A 21110-nucleotide genomic window follows, 5' to 3' on the forward strand; every position below is an offset into this window, starting at 1 on the left:
GGGCAGAGGGATGGGGGTGGGTGCTGTACATCTCACCCTACCTGGAGGTTGCCCCAGGACTGCTGCGCATCCATTGGACACTGGCGAGAAATCCCGGGGAGTTCCCTGAGTCTTTCAGGAGGGGGCAGGCTCCCCTCAAATCTGTACTAACAAGGATCACCTTGACTGGGGTATGGACAGTGGCGGCTGCCAACTATCAAGAGTGGTGAGGCAGGCAAATGGGTGAGTGCATGCATGCAATTGCCGATATGCATTAGATTATTTTTTTAAAGGTAAAATGTTTACTTTTAAAATGTTAATGTAATGCCTGTCGACAATGTAGTGTACATTAGCCCATTAAATACATTAAAAAAGTAAATAAAATATTCACTTACCTTGCGGCACGTTCTCTCCTAGGAGACTTCTGAATAGAGCAGCTTCCCAGCCCCACCCCCAGGCCAGCAGACCTAGGACTGCTGATTGGTTTCCCCAGATCCAAGGAAATCTGAGCCACCCCACCTCTCACACCTGCCTGGGCCCTTTAAGGCCTTGCTGGGTGCACCCCAAATCATTCTCCTCCATCTTGTGAGTTGCAGCCTCCCTGTGCCCCAGATTGCAGTGAGCAGAGTCCAGGAAGTGGTAAGGAGGTAGACTAGTGCTGTCTCTTCCCTAACAAATGATTTCCCTACCAGTGATTGCGTCATCTTTTCTTTTTTAAATTTCTTTAACTGTCTTTGCCTGTGGTTGTTACAGTTTAAAATTGTAGTTTTAACCTGCCTGTGATTGCATAATTTATCACCTGTTTTGTGTTTAAACTTGTAGTTTTTCCTGCCTGTGACTGCTTCCATTCAACCTGTTGAATTGTGGGATTTGCAGTCCTAACTCTGTAGTTTTGCCCTCTCATTCCCCCTGGCTACCAGTTTTTCCCTAAGATTTCTCCTTTGCTCTGTGCTAAGACCTGTATATTAACACCTTGGCTGCTAGGTGTTTTACTCTGCTGTGCTGGGAATTGCTATTTTCCTTTATTCATGACAAGCCCAGCTCGGCATCAGCGTGCGAGCGCCCTGCTCCATGACGAGCTGGGCTCGTCATGAGTGTGGAAGGGGTTAAGCAGTGCACTCCCAGCCACCATTTTGTGTTAACAAGTCAGTGAAACCAGCCCCCCCTTACAACAGGGATATTCTACATCAGAGGGTGCTCAGATGTGCTGTTTAAACTGTAATTACTGGGACCTGTGCACTTTGTTTTTTGGCCAGGAGAGGGAGTAAAGTTTTATTCAAACTGTATTGCTAAAGGACAAGTTCGTTAGACCCTTACCTGCCGAAGTCCAAAGTGTGGATTGAGCCTGTCTGTCTAGGAGATTTCTGAATAGAGGAGCAGCTTCCAACTCCCCTGGCCAGAAAACCTTGCCTGAGGTAGCTGGGACCTTATATAGTCTGCTATTGTTGGGTACATGTGAACACTGATTGGTGGTTGTATCTGGTGTTTCAATTGGATTAGGGTTAGTGTCCTCATTGGTTGGGATTTGAGGGTTCTGATTGGTTTCTGGGTCTGTGATTCAATCAATCTAGGTTTGGGACTAGGGCTAGGATTAGGATTCCTATTGGAAGTATAAACTGGGGCTTCCTGTGTTATTGGTTGTTGGGGCTAGGGCTAGGCCTTTGATTGGAAGTAGCGATTAGGGCTTCTGGTGTGATTGGTTGCTGGACTAGGTGTGGGACTAAGAGTAGGTTTAGGCTTTCGGTTGGAAGTAGGGACTAGGTTTTCCTGTGCCATTGGTTGCTTGGACTTTGCTTGGGACTACTGGTAGGGCGAGAGCCTCTATTGGATATAGCGATCAGGATTTTTTAAAACTGATTGGTAGCTTGGACTAGGGCTAAGATTGGCTGTAAGGTCTTTGTCTCCTACTGGTTCCAGATTTTAGGGGTAGTGTTGTGATTGGATAGTGTTAGGGCTAGGGTTCCCATTGGCTGAAGGGGTCACCTGATTACTAGGGCTATAAAAGGCCAGGCTTAGGGCGTCTCAGCTGGCTAAGGGTGGAGAGGACAAGGGCAGTTGCCTGTTTTGGCCCGTTCGAGTCCGGTCGGGACCAGGGCCAGAAATGCTGCCCATGTTCCCATTCAGTAATACCCACCCAAAATGTATTTTCACCATAGATATGTACCTATCTTTGTGTATTGCTTTGTATAAACATGTAGAATAATTATGTGGTTAACAAAAAACAATCATCTCTGGTCTACATGTACTTGCTTCCCTTGTGCATCTATTTAACTTCCATGTACTTGGATCTGTGTGTCTGTTACTTTTCTCCTGAAAAGGGATATCCAATGCACTAGCCTATTTCTCATCCTGTACCTCTATCAATATCTTTAATCTACATACGCTTACCTCCTTTATGCATCTATATACTTTCAATGTACTTATGGAACTATATGTGTATCACGTTCTTCTAATTTGGCATTTCCAATGCATTACTCTATTTCTCAGCCTATACTTCTCTCAATATATCTTCTAGCCCAACTTTCCGATTCATCTCAAACTTCTTTTGACTACTCTTTCCAATGCACTACCCAATTTCTCACTCTATACACCTATCCATATATCCTCTACATCCACTCTCTCATTTATCCAAACCCCATACCACTTCTATGATCCCCAAAATAACCCTTTCTAGATTCTCCCCTACTTTACACCTCCTTCCATCATCTGACACCTCTTTTACTATATCAATCCCCCAAAACAAACTTTTCTAAACTCTTCCCTCTGACTCTTCCCCTCCAAAACCCCTTTTTACTCATCCAAAAGCCTCCTCCTAAAAAAGAAATTACAAATAAAAATCCTTCACTCTTCTATTCCTCCACTATCCTTTTCAATCAAAATAACCGACTAACATGTTCACTTCTCAGATTAGATATTCCACTATACTAACTCACCACTAATCCTTTATGGGTTCCAGAGTAGCGTGCTACTCGCCAATAAAGTGTTTCAACACCCCATCAGGATTACAAGCGCTATATAAATGCAAACCTTTTTTCCCCTTTTCTCCCCTCCCCAACGCTTCTTAATCCAAATAACTGACTAACATATCCACCACTCAAATTAATTTCATGTTTTCACCATACTAATTCAACACTAATCCTTATGGGTTCCAGAGTAGAGTGATACTCGCGAAAAAAACGCTTCAAAACCCCATCAGGGGTAGCAAGCGCTACATAAATAAAGACCTCTTTCCCTCTTCTATCCCGCGATTACCCATCTCTATCCAAATAACTGAATAACATATCCACCACTCAAATTACTTCATATTTCATTATACTAATTTGCAACACTAATCCTTTACGGGTTCCAGAATAGCGTGCTACTCGCCAGAAAAGCGTTTTAACACCACTTCTGTGGTAACACGCGCTATATGAATGCAAACCTTTCTTCCCCTTCTATTCCTTCGCTATCCTTCTCACTCCAAATAACTGACTAATATCCACCACTCAAATTATTTTCATATTTTACCATACTAATTCACCACTAATCCTTTATGGGTTTCTGGAGTAGCGTGCTTCAACACCACATCAGGGTAACAAGCGCTATATAAATACAAACCTTTTTCCCTCTCCTATCCTTCTGCTATCATTACAAATCCAAATAACTGACTAACCTATCCACCACTTAAAATGTACTTGCATGTCTCACTATACTAATTCAACAACTAATCCTCTATGGGTCCCGGAGTAGCGTGCTACTGCCGAAAAAAGCTCTTTGACGCCTCGTCAGGGGTAGTAAGTGCTATGCAAACTCAATTACAATACAATTACAATGTCATATACAACTGAAATACTCGGATTCAATATTATAGGTCACAGAAAACCACCCAGAAACGGGTAAAGATTACCCTGGACCCTAATGCAAGCAATAACAAGCATTTACAATGCAATGGTTTCGCCTTTGGAAAAGTTAGAGCTATTGGCATTGTAAATGACAAAATTTGTATTTATGTGTTGGTTTTGAAAACAGATAAATAAATGGCATTGTCATTTACATTGCTATTAGCTTAATGTCTCGCAAATGTGAGACCTATTGCATTTGCACCCACACATACACATAGAGCCCCCCCCACACACACACACACACACACAGAGCCAGCCGCACACACAGAGCCAGCCGCGCACACACACACACACACACAGAGCCAGCCACACACACACACAGCCAGCCGCGCACACACACACAGAGCCAGCCGCACACACACACACAGAGCCAGCCGCACGCACACACACACACACACAGAGCCAGCCGCACACACACACACAGAGCCAGCTGCACAGTCGCACACACACACACAGAGCCAGCCGCACACACACACACAGAGCCAGCCGCACACACACACACAGAGCCAGCCGCACACACACACACACACACACAGAGCCAGCCGCACACACACAGAGCCAGCCGCACACACACACACACACACACAGCCAGCTGCACACACACACACACACACAGAGCCAGCCGCACACACTCAGAGCCAGCCGCACACACACAGAGCCAGCCGCACACACACACACAGAGCCAGCCGCACACACACACACACACACACAGAGCCAGCCAAGGCTGCAAAGAAGATAAAAAGTAACTGGGTAATATAAAGGAGGTACAAGAATATGAGTAGTAGAGATTGAAAAGGTGTGTGGCACATGAAGAGGTCTGGCAACAGGTTATGAGGTAAAAAGGCTGGGTGGGTGTTAAGAAATGGGTGGGATCTGCAGAGTGGGAATGAAAGTTGTCAGGGGTGGAAGAAAGGAGCCCAGACTGGGATTCAGGATGAAGGGAAGAATAGCAAGCGACACAGAAGGCAAGGAGCAGCATTAGCACTCCATGTGACCTCACACTGGACAACCGGACAGAAACCGCAAGATTTCCAACCCACAGATTTACATATTCTGAGCACTAATGCACCCATCACTGGAGAGACTAAATTGCAAGCATCCTAGCATCAGAGCGCAGACAGCAAGGAGGGGCAAATGGAGAAAAGAGGCAGGAGATATTACCTGTAGCAATGGAGGAGGGGGCACAACTGGGTGCCCTGGGCCATTACCTAGAGCAAAATGCTTGATCTCAAAGAAAGTCCTGTGCACCAATTAAGCATTATGGCTAGTTTAATCTGATTTTAAAAAAATCAGCTTAGTCCGTTCCTCCTACCTCCTGGCTCCACCCTCAGGTCTGCACCCCTTCACCTCTTGCCTCTCCGACCTCTGCAGTCTGTAACCTCTGTGAAAGCTCCAGGCAGTTTCCCGGTAGCTTCACTCCCAGGAGGTTTCAATGCGCCGCTTGTACTTCAATTGCCGGTACCTCACCAGCACCTCCAGCTGTTAGGATGCCGGTCCAAAGAAAGAACAGCCAGTGGTGAGATTTGGACACAACGCTGCGTATCAACGCATCAGCCGGACATCAAAGCCCGTGCTTGCTGTGTTTGAATGATATATTTAAAGAACCGTCCAGTAGTGTTTGTAATTTGAGACCGACTCCGACTACCTGTAGCGCTTTCTTGAAAACAGTAAATTGGTTCTTACAGCCCATAACCTCGAAGGCTTCGAGTATATTTTCATAATTCAATAACACAGATGGTCGCGCTTCCGCACAAAAATGCTATTGATTTTTGTTACTCTACCAGTTTTCTCAAAATGTGGGGCTCTCGTTGTGAGCATAATAAGTTAATCATCTTTTCGTGATGGGGAGCTAACCTCCCGATAGTGTTTAACTTAAAGGCACGCAGGCGAAGGCAAGGGGCTGGTGCAGCATTGCGTCAAGGTTGTTGCGGTTAACTTTTTAATGTAATTGTAAACCCTTAGGCGTGGAAGCTCTTCACTAACCGCTATTGTTGTACACAGCTCGGTGCTGCTCACTTTTCGCCCTGTGGGCGGGGCAGGGCAGCAGTCTTCATTGTTTTCTGGTTGCTGCCATAGTACCGACGTGGTACAAAAGGGGGGTGGTGATGGATCTCGGATCTGCTACCAAGTGCTGTGACCGCTGCCCACAAGCAGCAGAAACGTTAGTTCGCAGGGGGGGGAAGTGCGGGGGGGGGAAGGGTGCGGGCGGGGCAGGGCAGCAGTCTTCATTGTTTTCTGGTTGCTGCCGTAGTACCAAAGTGTCACCTTTCGGCCTCTTCAGAGCTTTTGAAGGTGGGGAGGCGTGACTGGGTATAGCGCCCTGAACTGTAAAGCTGCCGGCGGCTGAAAATTGAGACATGGCAGATTGATGGAAAATAAGACGGGGTGGATTTTTGTTAAATATATTGCTTATAGGATCTCGGGAACTGCTACCAAGTGCTGTGACCGCTGCCCACAAGCAGCAGAAACGTGGCGAGCAGGCACACGGACAGCGGGAGGGGGGCGGGCAGGCACACGGACAGCAGGAGGGGTGCGGGCAGGCACACGGACAGCGGGAGAGGGGCAGGCAGGCACACGGAGAGTGGGAGGGGGGAGGGAACGGCAAGAAAGGCACTCACCTGGACTTCTTCCGGCGGCGGTCGGTCTGGAATGAACAAAACACACCTAAAAAAAAAAACACACGTCCACCGCCGAGATGACGCGCACAGAGGGGCGGAGAGGGAAGAAATCGCGGGAACGCCCACGAATCTGGTCCGGCCATGACGGACAGATCTCTGGTCCAATGGCTAGCCTCCATTTATGGAGCTAGCCAATGGAAACAGAGGCAGGGACCAAAGCACTCTACTCTTCTCATAAGGTTTTCCCTGCAGCTGCGCAGTGCGCAGCTCGCCAGGCAAAACCTAAAAATGCCCCCTCCCTCCGTCCCACAACCCACAAAATAACAAGCTGAATTTTAGAAGACAGCCATAGGTGAAATGGAGGGGCCCCAGACAACTTTTGCGGCCTTTGCAATGCACTTGCTGAGCTGTTGATAGCTACGCCGGGGCAAGTGTTTCATGAACGCATGTTTTATGCCTGCATTTGTTTAAATGTTAAAATAAAAATATAACTCCCGAAGAACAGGACACGACTGGTTTGTTAGAATGTGTAGCTATTTCAAATGTGTGTTTAGGCCAGATTACATCTCCTATAAACCCATCCTGGACTTAAAGAGCAGCCTGTCTGGAACCGAGGGTGAAATGCTAGAGCTATTTTAACCCTTGTCGGCAGGAATCATGCCTGGGGGTGGGGGGCTGGGAGAGTCTGGGCTGTGCCGACTTGAAACCTTTGCCAGATTTTTACAAACGATTTGCAATGGCAATCCTTTTAAAGAAAAACAATAAAAATATATATTTATTAAAAATGTAAAAAAAAAATATCCACCTAGTGTTAAAAGAGTCTTTGGAATAGTTTAACACAAGTTTAGTTTTGGTGTTTTAAAACTCCTAATGCGAGAAACTGGCAAAACGATGTTGGTAATTTCCCCGGTCTCACGTAAACATGCTTTTGAGTCCGGCCTTGTCTTTGCTTTAAATTGCAACTCTATGCGGCACATTTGCAGGGTTTCATTACCTTCCGGTAGCTTCGAGGTGGTTAGTGCAGTATTGTAACAACTTAAACCAATTCTTTTAGTCACCAGTCACAGCCGTGTAAACAGTGTGCCATTAAAAAAAGCACACTCATGACGTTATGATTATTGTTGATATATTTTAAATCTTACATGATCTACGTGGCCCAAGAAAGGACCCGTATGTTATTAACCCCTTCCATGCGGCCGCGATTCCCCTGGTGTGCTGTAAACAACACGAACAGGGGCGGGCCGTGACGAACCCCAGCCGTCATCAGCACACAAGCACCGTAGTGCATGACGGCTGGGGTTCGTCATCAGCATGGAAGGGGTTAAAAGTGTGTTTCTAACACACTGAAAAGTGGGCTGCTGAACAGAAACAAAGTAGAAATAGTCCCTCAATCACAGCGCTTGCAGGGGGGACACTAATTAAGTGTAATCAATCTGTAGTTGAGCGGAGCTTCACACAAGCAACAGGAAGTGGCGTATCACATTTTCTGACAAATTAGAAGGCAGCAAAGGAGAGTGATTATGCTATTGACCAATGGTAAGTGTAGGAGGGCTAAAACACAACAGATCATCGCCATAGCAACAACACTCGCGCACTGCCTATGGCTCGACCTAAAAAACAGCAGTTAAGTCCAGCACTGCACATGGTCAACCACTGGTAGTGCAATACACTACCAAAAAATAATAATGCAAGTAGGGACTTAAAATAAAACTCGCAGGAAAAAATGTCAAAATAAATAGGATTATTTAAAATAGTTAAACATATCAAGAAATATAAAGTAATGTTAAAAATATATAAGAACATTACATAATTATTAATTAATTATAAAATATTTTAATACCTATAAATAATATATCAATTTAGACTAATTCTATACATCACTTTTAATAATTCTTAATGCACATTAAAAATACCTTTTTGTTCTTTGAATGGGAATTTATTTTTAATTTAAACATCTGAAAAATAATTCTAATTTAATTTAATATATTTCCATTAATTAGAGTTTTAATTCAAAATTAATTTAATAATGCTGTAGCATTTTTTTAAAATGTTCTACAGTTCAAGTAAATGTATAAAATGAATTTACACTAATATTTGACATAATAAAATGTAAATATTTATTTTTGAGTTAAATACATTTTTAAAATGTTCCCTATATTTCACCACAAGGAGTCTTGAATTTCTGTTATTTAGTAGTAATTTACACTTGAATTTTGTGAATAATGATAGTAGTAATTCTACTCAAAAGTGCAAATTTACTCAAAAGTGTAAGTTATCATTGTGCAGGGCCATACTGAAGAGGCAACACCAGCATTTCATGAAGAGGGGGAGGAAGAGAGAGAGAGTGAGTGAGCAAGAGAGGGAAATAGAGAGAGAGAGACCGAGAGGGAGAGGTGAGAGAGAGAGAGAGGGGGAAAGGAGAGAGAGAGAGAGAGAGAGAGAGTGAGAGAGAGAGAGAGAGAGAGAGAGAAAGAGAGAGAGGGAGAGGGAGACGGAGACAGAGAGAGAGAGAGAGAGAGAGAGAGAGAGAGAGAGGGAGAGAGAGGGAGAGAGAGAGAGAGGGAGAGGGAGAGAGGGAGAGAGAGAGAGGGAGAGGGAGAGGCAGAGGGAGAGAGAGATAGATAGAGACAGAGGGAGAGAGATAGAGACAGAGGGAGAGAGATAGAGACAGAGGGAGAGAGAGAGAGAGGGGGAGAGGGAGACAGAGAGAGAGAGAGAGAGAGGGAGACGGGGACAGAGACAGAGAGAGAGAGAGAGAGAGAGAGAGAGAGAGGGAGGGAGAGAGAGAGTGAGATAGAGTTAGTGAGTGAGAGTAAGAGAGAGAGGGGGAGGGAGGGAGACAGAGAGAGAGAGAGCGGGAGACAGAGAGAGGGAGAGAGAAAAAGAGAGAGAGAGAGAGAGAGAGAGAGAGAGAGAGAGAGAGAGAGAGAGAGAGAGGGAGAGGGAGAGGGAGTGAGAAATGAGAGAGAGGGGGAGAGAGAGTTAGTGAGTGAGAGTGAGAGAGAGAGGGGGAGAGAGAGAGAGAGAGAGAGAGAGGGAGAGAGAGAGAGAGAAGGAAAGAGAGAGAGGAGAGAGGAGAGAGAGAGGAGAGAGAGAGAGGGAAGGAGAGAGAGAGAGGGAGAGGGGGAGGGAGAGGGAGAGAGAGAGATTGCCAGAGATGCTGTGGAGGGGTTCCAGCAAAATAATCTGTAGGGGGGAAGCAAAGGATGGACACAAAGGGGAATTTCTAGGTGCCAATGAATGAGTGGCTGGCCTCAGAGTCAGAGCTGTGCCAGTCTCTTCCTGGCACTGGCCTGTAGAAAGAATACCATTCTTCATTTGGGCAGGTGAAGCCCAACAGGAAGAAAACCAGAGGCGCTGTCACAGGTCAATGGCCTGGAAAGAAGGTACTGCTGGGGCAGCGCGTGCTATCAGGAGCACCGGCCACAGGAAGCGGAAGTGACCATGCCCAGACTCGGAACCGAAACCAGCCCTTGCAAAGAGCTCGGCCGGCCCCCGGGTGGGTGAGGGGGCTACTAGTGGAAAGCTATGTGCCGCTTTTGTTGCAGGGGGCCGATATCGCAGCTATGCTGCAAAACCAGTCCACCAGGGGTCTAAAACGGGCCCCCTCCCTGGTGGCCCACCGGGGAAACGCTTGGTGCCCGCCACGGGCAGTCCGGCCCTGGAAGTGCCTTTGAGAAGGTCACAAGGTGGAAACACGAATCCTCACATGCAGCCGCGTAGCTAGGGGGGGGCGGGAGGGGGGCGGTCCGCCCCAAGCGGCACTATTTTCGGGCGGCGGCGGCGCGGCACTAGTGGCCCGTGGCTGCGGCCTTTACAATTGATTTGGGCTGCGGGCACACTCAAGTGTCATTACAGTAACTTCACTGTCTACAAATAAATTATAGCGGCCCCGTATGAAGGCAGCACATCTACTAAGTTATATATGCTGCCTGCATTGCACGTACGGCGCGTGACGTACCGCGTTTGTGGGTCCCGTGACCGTCCCAGGGCCGTCAATCTCTTAGCGCGCGAAAGCGCTACCAATGACGGCCCTGGGCACAATGTTTGGACAGCCCTCGCGCCTAAATTGCAGTGCCAAGCAAGTAAAGGTCAATGCTGTAGACCCGGTACGGTATTGTGACTTCTCGCAAACTAATGGGATAAGTGGCACGTCTGCCATGTGTAGACTGCAGCGTTGGTTTGGCGCCCGCAGCCCGCGTGTGGTAAAATTGCACAGAAGAAGCTGCTTAGGAACAGATGCAGGCACGCGGGGCGCGGCGTCAAAGGTGCAGCCAATGTTGCCCCCTCCTGACCGTGTGTCACTAGCGGAAGCAATCATGAATCACGAGACATTAGTAAATCTGCGGCTGGGTCATCGAGGGTGCCTGACATATTCCTGAAGTAAGGCTTTGATATGTTTATAATCTATTGACCCTCGTGCCACTTATTGACTTTCTAGCAACTTCCAGCAGTAGTAGCAGTAAGGGCTCATTAACTCAAACACACCCTCTCTGCGGTATTTAGGGACATAATTTTGGAAACAACGAGAAAGAGCGAGAGACAGCCCGCTCGCAGCTCCCGCCAACCACCATCCCCCCAGCCCACCGGGCAGCGACGCCTCCTACATCAAGAATCCAACTGTACCATGTAAGTGAGCGGCGGTAATTTTTACTAAAGCACTCTGGCTTGATGATGTTAACTATATTTTGATTTCTTGGAGAGCCATGCACACTCTCACTCAGCCTTGTTAATAGCGGGTAGCATCGCATGTGGATGACTTCCTCTTTTTTGGCAGGGACGGTTCTCAGGAGTGCGATGAAGCACTGCGAGCTTTTGAGGACTTGTCTAAGCATTTGGGGGTCCCCCTGGCACCAGGGAAGACTGAAGGGCCCGCACAGGTGCTAACATTCCTGGGTGTAGAGCTAGATACTGTCAATGGGCAATCCAGGCTACCAGCTGACAAGGTGTGTGACTTGAGACAGGAGATTGCTGCAATGCTGGGTAAGGGCAGCGCAACACTGGAACGGGTGCAGAGCTTGTTAGGCAAGCTGAACTTCGCCGCAAGGGTTATACCGGCAGGCAAGGTGTTCTCACGCAGGTTGGCTAAGGCTACGGCAGGGATGGTAAAAAAGCACCACCTAGTTCGCTGGGACCCGGATTGAGAGCTGACCTGACCATGTGGGATGAATTTCTGAGTAATTTTAACGGTACAGTTATCTGGAGGGCCCCCTGGGAGAGCAGCCAAGGCATCTGTTTATTTTCTGATGCATCAGGGAGAGTAGGATTTGGTGTAATATTTCGTGAGAAATGGTGTGCGATGAAATGGCCAGATGCATGGCGCAAGAAAGGGGTGACGGCGAATATCACTGTCCTCGAGCTCTTTCCCATCGTGGTGGCTTTGCACCTATGGCCGGCAGAACTGGGCAACAGGAAGGTGGTGTTCTGGTCTGACAACCTTGCTGTGGTCCAGGCGATTAACGGCCTGAGTGCAAGCTGCCCGTTGGTTCTTAGCCTACTGAGAGAGTTGGTCAGGGCAGGGTTACGCTACAACATCGAGTTTAGAGCTAGACATGTGGAAGGTGTCAAAAATGTGGCAGCTGACGCTCTCTCTCGCTTTCAGCTGTCACGTTTCCGGGAGGCATGGCCGCAGGCAAGCGAGGAGATGACACCGTTCCCGGCAGTGTACTGGCGACTCTTTCGGTGGGGGAACGCTTAAAACAGATGGGCCAGCGTTCCCCGGCACAATCGACAAGGAGGAGATATGCGTCCCAGCTGGACACTTTCCGAACAGTGACGAAGTACCTTGGTGCAACGGAGGGGGGCTTGAAGGGACAGGTTGAGGGTTTTGTTGTTTGGGCGAACGAATCCGGCAAGTCCCATTCTTGGGTGTGCAGCCACCTGGCCGCACTCAGGCATGAAACCAAGCTGAATGGTGAAGATGACCCCACGGGAGCATATTAAGGATTAGGGCGGCGCTGAAGGGCTGGGTGCGGGATGAGATCAGGACCCCTGATAGGAGAGCCGGGATAGAGTTTCCTACCCTGAAATGCATGGTAGACACAGTGCCTGCGGTAGCCAGTTCTGCCTTTGAGGCTCATCTTTTTGCAACAGCGTTCTGCCTGGCCTTCTTCGGGGCATTCCGCACCAGTGAGCTGGTTGTCAGGTCCAAAAACGACAGGTCGGGGAGAGCACTGGACATGCTAGACGTGAATGCCAGGGATTCCCTGGTCTTATGGTTGCGCAAATCCAAGACCGATCAGGCTGGGAAAGGAGTAGCTATAACATTACATGCTTTTGAGGACCCCAGATATTGCCCGGTGTCCTTGGTGCGGGAGTATTTGAAAATTAGACCTCTGCTGGCGGGACCTTTCCTGATCCACGCAGATGGCATGCCACTAACTAAGTTTCAATTTGAAAAGGTGATGGAGAAAGTGTTGGCAAAGGCTGGGTTGGCAGCAGCTGGGGATGGCAAAAAAATTTCCAGCCATTCTTTGAGAATAGGTGCAGCCACAGCAGCATACAAGGCGGGCCTGGGGGAAGAAGGGGTCAAAAGAGTGGGGAGATGGTCATCAGCATGTTACCAAAGATATGTACGCCCGTAAATATAGGGGCATCGAACGTGAATGTTGACGTTGCATATCCGGGTTGGAGACCTTAATAGAGGGTTGAGACCATTTGCTCTTGCAAGGCAATGCCGAGCTGTCAGTTTCCCTTTTTTGAACCTTGAATTTTGTGCAATTAATTCTGGTGTGCTATTGTTTATTTGTTTTGTGCAGTGAAGTTTTGAATAAAAGTGTAATACCAACGGTGTCTTTTCTTACAGTCGGCGTCTGCGTGTGGGTGATGGGGCATTCGTATGTTTCCAGACTCGAGCGATGGGCTGCATACAGGAAATGGGAGTTGGCCTTTGCAAAGACCCGGATAGTATGGATGGGCTCACCTGGAATGAAGTGGGGTCAGCTGAAGCGCAGACTGGCGCAGGGTGTGGCAGCCTTGGGGGGACCGCCCAACATTCTAGTAATACATCTGGGTGGTAACGACCTGGTAACCATGGGGAGGCGAGCCTTAGTGGATACCATGCAGCGGGAATTCACGTCCATAGCTAACGAGTTGGGAACCACGGAATTGGTATGGTCAGAAATTGTCCCACGCAGGACATGGAGGGGAGCGCGGTCGCCACTTGCCATCGAGCAGGGCAGGAGAAGGGTGAACAGGGCTTTGCAGAAGTTCACGGAAAAGAGGGGTATGGGGTTTATTAGGCATTCATTAATACAGGACAGGACTGTGGGTTACTATGAAAAGGATGGGGTTCACTTGTCTGAGACGGGGATGGATGTGTTTCTCCTTGACTTGCAGGAAACATTAGCGGCAGCGGGCTGCGTTTGACATACAGGTGCTAGGTTTAAGTACAAGGTGCTAGCTGGTGGGGGGCTCTGTCATCGTCGGGGGCCTCATCCAGAGCTGTGGCGGAGTACAGGGCGATCTGGAAGCAGATGGACAGTAAGGGTACCTCTGCGGCAGAAGGAGACAGCAATACCTCTGCCTGGCACAGTAGGGGTGCCCGAGCCAAGAACCTGGAGCCGAGGGGGTTCCAGGAAACAACGTTGGCGCCCCGTTAGTCCTTCGGGCGGTCGGGGGGCCTAAACCGACCGGGGGTGTGCCTCATCGCTCCGCCCCGACAGGGGGGGCGGGAGTAAACGAGATAACTATTAAAGGTATTGCACCGTCAAGAGCATCGACATACCGTGCAAATTGGCTAATTAGGCAGGCGGGTCAGCCAGGGGCTGCCGTCTTGGATCGCCTGTAAGATGACCCACCTATCTGCTGTTGTATGCAAATAAACCTGCACCACCGTTTTCCCACAATTATGTCTCATGAGTCTTCTTGGTTGTGAATGTAGTGGGTACAAGTGGAGCGAGCGATGGCGGTGTGGGCACTATGCCGCTGGCCGCGCGACGCGAAGGGGAGATAACGCGAGACAGCGTCTTAGTGACACATGCCTCGCGAGCAAAACGTCATCAGCGCGACAGTCAGGGCGCCGCCCCCCCTTTAGGGGTGGCCAATACAGGTGCGAGCACGTAAGGTGGTGGGCGGTCCTTGGGCCTTTATCTAGGCCAGCCCGGTTCAGTACTTCCTCTTTTCCGCCGCGTTGCATCTGGACTACTCTGCGCTGTTCCCGCCCTGGCCCAGACCCAGCGGCAGAGCAGCAGGTTGGTGTGAACAATTAATGGTCTGTTTTGTGTTGCAGGCGGAGTCACAGGGCGATCTGGAAGCAGATGGACAGTAAGGGTACCTCTGCGGCAGAAGGAGACAGCAATACCTCTGCCTGGCAGAGTAGGGGTGCCCGAGCCAAGAACCTGGAGCCGAGGGGGTTCCAGGAAACAACGTCGGCGCCCCGTTAGTCCTTCGGGCGGTCGGGGGGCCTAAACCGACCGGGGGTGTGCCTCATCGCTCCGCCCCGACAGGGGGGGCGGGAGTAAACGAGATAACTATTAAAGGTATTGCACCGTCAAGAGCATCGACTTACCGTGCAAATTGGCTAATTAGGCAGGCGGGTCAGCGAGGGGCTGCCGTCTTGGATCGCCTGTAAGATGACCCACCTATCTGCTGTTGTATGCAAATAAACCTGCACCACCGTTTTCCCACAATTATGTCTCATGAGTCTTCTTGGTTGTGAATGTAGTGGGTACAAGTGGAGCGAGCGATGGCGGTGTGGGCACTATGGGTCCCGTGACCGTCCCAGGGCCGTCAATCTCTTAGCGCGCGAAAGCGCTACCAATGACGGCCCTGGGCACAATGTTTGGACAGCCCTCGCGCCTAAATTGCAGTGCCAAGCAAGTAAAGGTCAATGCTGTAGACCCGGTACGGTATTGTGACTTCTCGCAAACTAATGGGATAAATGGCACGTCTGCCATGTGTAGACTGCAGCGTTGGTTTGGCGCCCGCAGCCCGCGTGTGGTAAAATTGCACAGAAGAAGCTGCTTAGGAACAGATGCAGGCACGCAGGGCACGGCGTCAAAGGTGCAGCCAATGTTGCCCCCTCCTGACCGTGTGTCACTAGCGGAAGCAATCATGAATCACGAGACATTAGTAAATCTGCGGCTGGGTCATCGAGGGTGCCTGACATATTCCTGAAGTAAGGCTTTGATATGTTTATAATCTATTGACCCTCGTGCCACTTATTGACTTTCTAGCAACTTCCAGCAGTAGTAGCAGTAAGGGCTCATTAACTCAAACACACCCTCTCTGCGGTATTTAGGGACATAATTTTGGAAACAACGAGAAAGAGCGAGAGACAGCCCGCTCGCAGCTCCCGCCAACCACCATCCCCCCAGCCCACCGGGCAGCGACGCCTCCTACATCAAGAATCCAACTGTACCATGTAAGTGAGCGGCGGTAATTTTTACTAAAGCACTCTGGCTTGATGATGTTAACCATATTTTGATTTCTTGGAGAGCCATGCACACTCTCACTCAGCCTTGTTAATAGCGGGTAGCATCGCATGCTGGGCGACACCGGGGTCGGTGTGCTCAGCTAATCGCTTTTAATTATAATACTGTTCAGTATTGTCATGTAAGTGACAGGCCTGAGTGAGCGGCTGTATTTGTCCTAAAGCAGCGCACTTACGATATGCTAACTTTAACCGTAATTGCTCAGAGAGCTAGCCCTTGCAACATGTAGTTTGAACACTTCCAATTTTAAGGAGGATGAGTGAAAGTGCATGTGGGCGTACCCCAGGGCCGGTGTGCCCCCTGCTAATTGATTTTAATTATTTATATTAGTGCTCAGTACTGTGCCTTCACTTAATTTGAAGTAATGCAGCCTCCGGGCTGACTAGCTGCTGCGCAGTAAAGGCTGTCTGGCAGCTGTGAAGTCCGTGTTGGGGCCTCTCTCTCACATCCTGTTTGACTCCTCGGCCCGAATGTCCCATGTGGCCTCAGCGATGTTCCTGTGCATGATTGCCAAGGAGGAGCCCGGGGCCCAGCAGTCGATGTTACTCACCTGGTTAAACAGTACAATCAGGTTACAAGGTCACTAGGTTAGTGAATTGTCTTTCCGTCTCTGGTGCTTTGTAGCATTTGTTTAAAGATCTTAGTTTCTCATTGCTCAGATCGGTGTAATTTCTGATATTTATGTTTCGCTCGTCTTCATTGCTTGATTTTGTTTGCAAGACAGTGTCATTCGTAGTCGTTCAAATGTCACTCATAATAACACCGAAATTATATAAATGTCACACATTGCAATCTGAAATATTAGCAGCTATGAGAGTACTGTTAATCGGTATTCATTGAGAGCGGTGTGTCTACTCTGTGTTCGACAGGTCGGTGTAACATTCTGTGTGAAACGAGCCCTTAGCCTCACAAACTTCGCCACCACAGAGCAGCCCCCTGAACCCTGATTGCGGGGGTATGATCTAGAAAAGTCATGTATCCTAAGACCTATTCTAAAGTTCCACCAGGCATGTCTGTGCGAAGATTGTTTTATCTGAATGTACAGATTTAATCCCTTAGGTTCATTTTTTAAAAATATTTACGCTGTTTGTTGCCTCAAAGTAGAATTACTTTTTCTGTGTTAAGCATATTAGGTATGTATACGTGAATGTTATATACACACTTATTATTACCCAAAGCCACAGCCTCCCACATCCCCCTGTCAGTCAGCACATTATGTATAGGGGTATAGTTGCCAAATAAAGTGGCTGCTAGGGAGGTTGGTATCCTCAATCAACAGGACACCTCGTATTCCAAATCCAGCACTCCTCAGACTCCAGAATTGTGACCCTTCTGTTGCTCTGTAGTCTGTGCATGGTATTTCTCCATAACCCTTTTGCTGAAAGTTGCTGGCTTGTGGCAGTGGTTGTGGGCATACAGCATGTCTGTACCCTGACTCCCCAGTGTAGAAGTCCAGCTATACTTGCAATGGGCCTGTTCTTGCATCTTCTTCCCAAGTGCACATGGATCCTGACTGTGAGGTTTGAATGTTCCTTGTAAAACATAAATGCATGTGTAGTCGGTATTCAGTCAACCCTGCATTTCTGTTTAAAGCCTGCAGCACAGCAAGTGTTGAAGGACCCAGTAAATCCAACACCCCACATTCAGATCCAGATACATGCAGGTAAGTGCAAAAGTAGTCTGTCTCGAGTGACTGTCACGACGCACACCAATGAGAGTACCTGTCTGTGAACATGTGGCATGGCACTGTTTGGAAAGAGCTCAAATAATAAACCGGGAGAGAAGAATCACTAAACTCCATGCTGCTCTCTCTGTCCCACATGGGACCTGGGCCCAGACTATAACAGGGTGTGAGAGGCCCTAACACAGATCTTAATTGCCTCAGGCCTATACCATAAATTCATTAGAGTCAGCTGACTCATGGACTCCGGCCACCGCAGTGAGCATGTGCGTGATAGCATGATTGCTGGGCAAGCCTCGGTAGAGCCTGTGAGACACCCATAGCGGTCACAGTCAGGCAGGCTGACAAATATGTTTAAAAGTATTTTTAAAAAAATCACACCAGAATAATGATGCAAGTGGCCCCGGGGTGCGGTACGCAGCCCTCTACAACTGCGAGTTCAAATAGTTAACACTAACTTGCACTAGTTAATAGACCAATGTAAAACTAGCATTCCAATGATATATGTGAGAAATATTTGTGCGCGAAATTTAAGAGTGAGGTGAGATTCAAAATTCCTCATACAATCACAGGACTCCGGATGCCATGGGCGGCAATCTGACGGATAGCCCCGGGCGCCACAAGCTCTAGCTACGCCCCTGCTCACATGGTGTGCGTAAGATTACCCCAGGCGCTTCTGGGCTTTCGAGGCAGGGCCTGAGGACGATGGAGTGACCTTGGCAAGGGTGGGTAAGGGTAATAAGGGGGAACTCAGGATGTATGTATCATAGGCAGCACCCCCGAAGCCCTGGTAGAGTCGGCAAAGTCTACTACCGGCCTTCAGAGACACCGGCCTGAGGGTGCACTTGGATATGAGAGATCAGAGTGGGGCTGAGGGAGTGAGAGAAAGAAACAGCCCTTCACTTTTATTGTATGGAGTTTGTGTACACATGTGAGCACTCAGGGAGCCAATGGTGACACATTTGACTGAATGAATGATGGTGTGGGACTACACACTACAGGGAATCGCTTTCAGGAAGTCCTGGGATGTAGGCAGATGTTGTGAATGAGAAACAAGGAGAAAAAGTGATTTGCCCAGTATCACACATTGTGATCAAGTTGGGAAGCCAGGACTAAGAACCCTTCTGTCCTAGATTGCATTTCTTCACAAATCACATCTTCAGGAGAGAACTGATGACTGAACGAGAGGATGTGCGGTTTTTTCAGGCAGCTGACAGTATAGCTCAATTTCAATTAAAAATAACACTATTGCTTTGCAAGAATGAAAAAACATGTATTGCATATGCTGAGTCATGTTTCTTGGCTCTCGAGCCGTGATCCTCTTTTGGAAGACGTGGCTCTCATTTTGGCTTTATTTCTTAGTAAACAAAAATGTGCTTTTTCTACGGCTATGTTATATGTTTTTTGTACAGTGCAAAATTCACCCTGGAGGGTGTCCCGGTGATGCCGCAGGGGCCCCAGCCTGGGTCAGGTGTGGCTAGCTCAGTGGTTCCCAAGCTGTGCGCGTGACTCCCTGGGGAGCAGACATACCTAGCCTGGGAGCCGCGCACCAAGTACGTTAATGCATTTAATGTTGAAGGGTCTGTTGGCTACAGTTAAATTCATAAGACTTGAATGCATGATTTTGATGATTGCTATGTGTCATGCCTAAAGCTGTTAATGTCGTGCTTAATTGATGGCATGTTGAGGGAGATTACCTCCATATGTCACTGGATCCCCACGTTCCAACACCCCCAAGGTAAGCTTGATTTATTTTGTTAGACTTGTTGCTAGTTTTGTTTTTCCAAATGCATTTTACACCAATGCAAAAAAAAAAAATCAGAGGAATTTATTTTACTTCTATTTATTTGGAGGCATTTTTAGGGAGGAGACAGCAAAAATAACGCTGTATGTGGTTTAAAAAATCGTAAGGCACCCTGCTGAGAAAGGTGTGTTGGCATATAGGACAAAGCTAGAAATGGAATTGTATGTAAATATTGTTCAAGTGCAGAAACCCTTTGGCAATGGGTTCTACATGCATAGGGGTGGTATCTAGCACTTTAAGTGGGATAAAAAAGTTTGAGAGGGTACTCTAAGAAAGGCATGGGCAAAGAAGAGTAACTAGGAATATTTTACAGAGGCGCCGCCTTAGTAATACGAAACACCCTGCGCATATGATTATAAAACCTTCAACAGCTTCATCCTAATTATTTTCAGGGAAAAAATTCAAGTACACCCGAGGCACGGATTACATCCCCCAACCATCCCAAAAAAGTAGCAGTGGGGATCCACGGGCAATGGCCAATGGGTCAAAGGAGCCACGGGTCAGAAACGTTTGGGAACCACTCGGCTAGGTGATGAGCCAGATCTACTGTTTCTTGTGGAATTCAAGAACGGAGACGGCGGCTCAGATGCACCGCCGCGGGTTCTTCCAGGCTTTAGGTGAGAGTTATGAGAAGGCAAGTCCACTGTATCTCGTCCTGAGTATGCGAGGAGCGGCACATATGAGTCCGGCTAAGTGGAGGTGTCTGGTAGTTTGTGAAAGTTTATGCCGTTGTTGAGGTACATGGGGCATACATTGTTAAAACTAACTAACAGCATTGGAAGAGGGGCGGAGTCAGGCCTCACTGTCAGGACACCCCAGCCATGGCATGCACCACTCAGGGCTCAGTCCGTCCTGTGGGGGCTCCGTCACTCTGCTGGAGGGGGAACTAGTGCAGTCTAATAACCCAAGCCATACCTCACGGGGTGATGGCAACTGCCGTACTCAATCTCTGCAGGAGGAGGTCAGCCATTCAAGTACTAACCCACTGGGATGATGAAAAATGCTTTACCCCACTTTACGGGGGTGGTACCCACAGAATGGTATAGCCCAGGTCCCATCCCACTGGGGCAACGGAAGTGCATGCACTGTCACTCTACATGAGGCGACACCCCTGCAATGGAATAGCCCTGGCCCCACCCCACAGGAGCGATGTTAGTTGCTCTCTACTAGAGGGGGGTATCCATGCAATGGTATAGTCCAGGGCCCATCTCACTAGGTCTTAAATGAACCCTCAGTCTGATGTCCAGAACCCTATCAACCAGACCAGGTGAGGAATGATTTGAACAAAGAGTGTGCAAGCAGGAGGGCACTGTTGGTAGGGAGGGAGAGTACTCACCCACACATTTCTCAGCGTGGTTCTGGCTCAGCGCGTTCCCATGGAAACCCTCGCGGCATCTTTGACAGTGGCTTCCTGCAGTATTGTGTAGGCATTTGAGACAGCTGCCAGACACCTGGTCGCAGTTGCCGACAGCATTAGGGTCGACATTTCCATTGCATTCACACGGGATGCAAGGGCGCATAGGACCACGATTCCCAAAGGGATCCCCAAAAAATCCATCATCACACAGTTCACAGCGTCGACCTGAGGAAGGAAACAAAGAAACACAGCACAACGTGATACAAACTACTTGAAATGACTGTGTCCTCACTTAATGTCCTTCAAATGTACAATGCCTCTACTAGAGAACCATGAGGCTCTATATTAAAAGGCGG

The 21110-nt window shown here is 48.4% G+C and overlaps 1 protein-coding gene across 1 annotated transcript in view; it reads right to left on the reverse strand.

Moving 5' to 3' along the window:
- The window catches only part of LAMC3 (laminin subunit gamma 3), a 713512-nt gene that overhangs the window by 224092 nt on the left and 468310 nt on the right, over positions 1-21110 (reverse strand). Inside the window, exon 14 of the mRNA XM_086924802.1 lies at positions 20734-20979. Within this exon, the coding sequence (XP_086780928.1) occupies positions 20734-20979 (246 nt within the window). The remainder of the gene's footprint in view (positions 1-20733; positions 20980-21110) is intronic.

This window comes from Lissotriton vulgaris, chromosome 5 (genome assembly GCF_964263255.1).
Source record: "Lissotriton vulgaris chromosome 5, aLisVul1.2, whole genome shotgun sequence".
NCBI lineage: Eukaryota > Metazoa > Chordata > Amphibia > Caudata > Salamandridae > Lissotriton > Lissotriton vulgaris.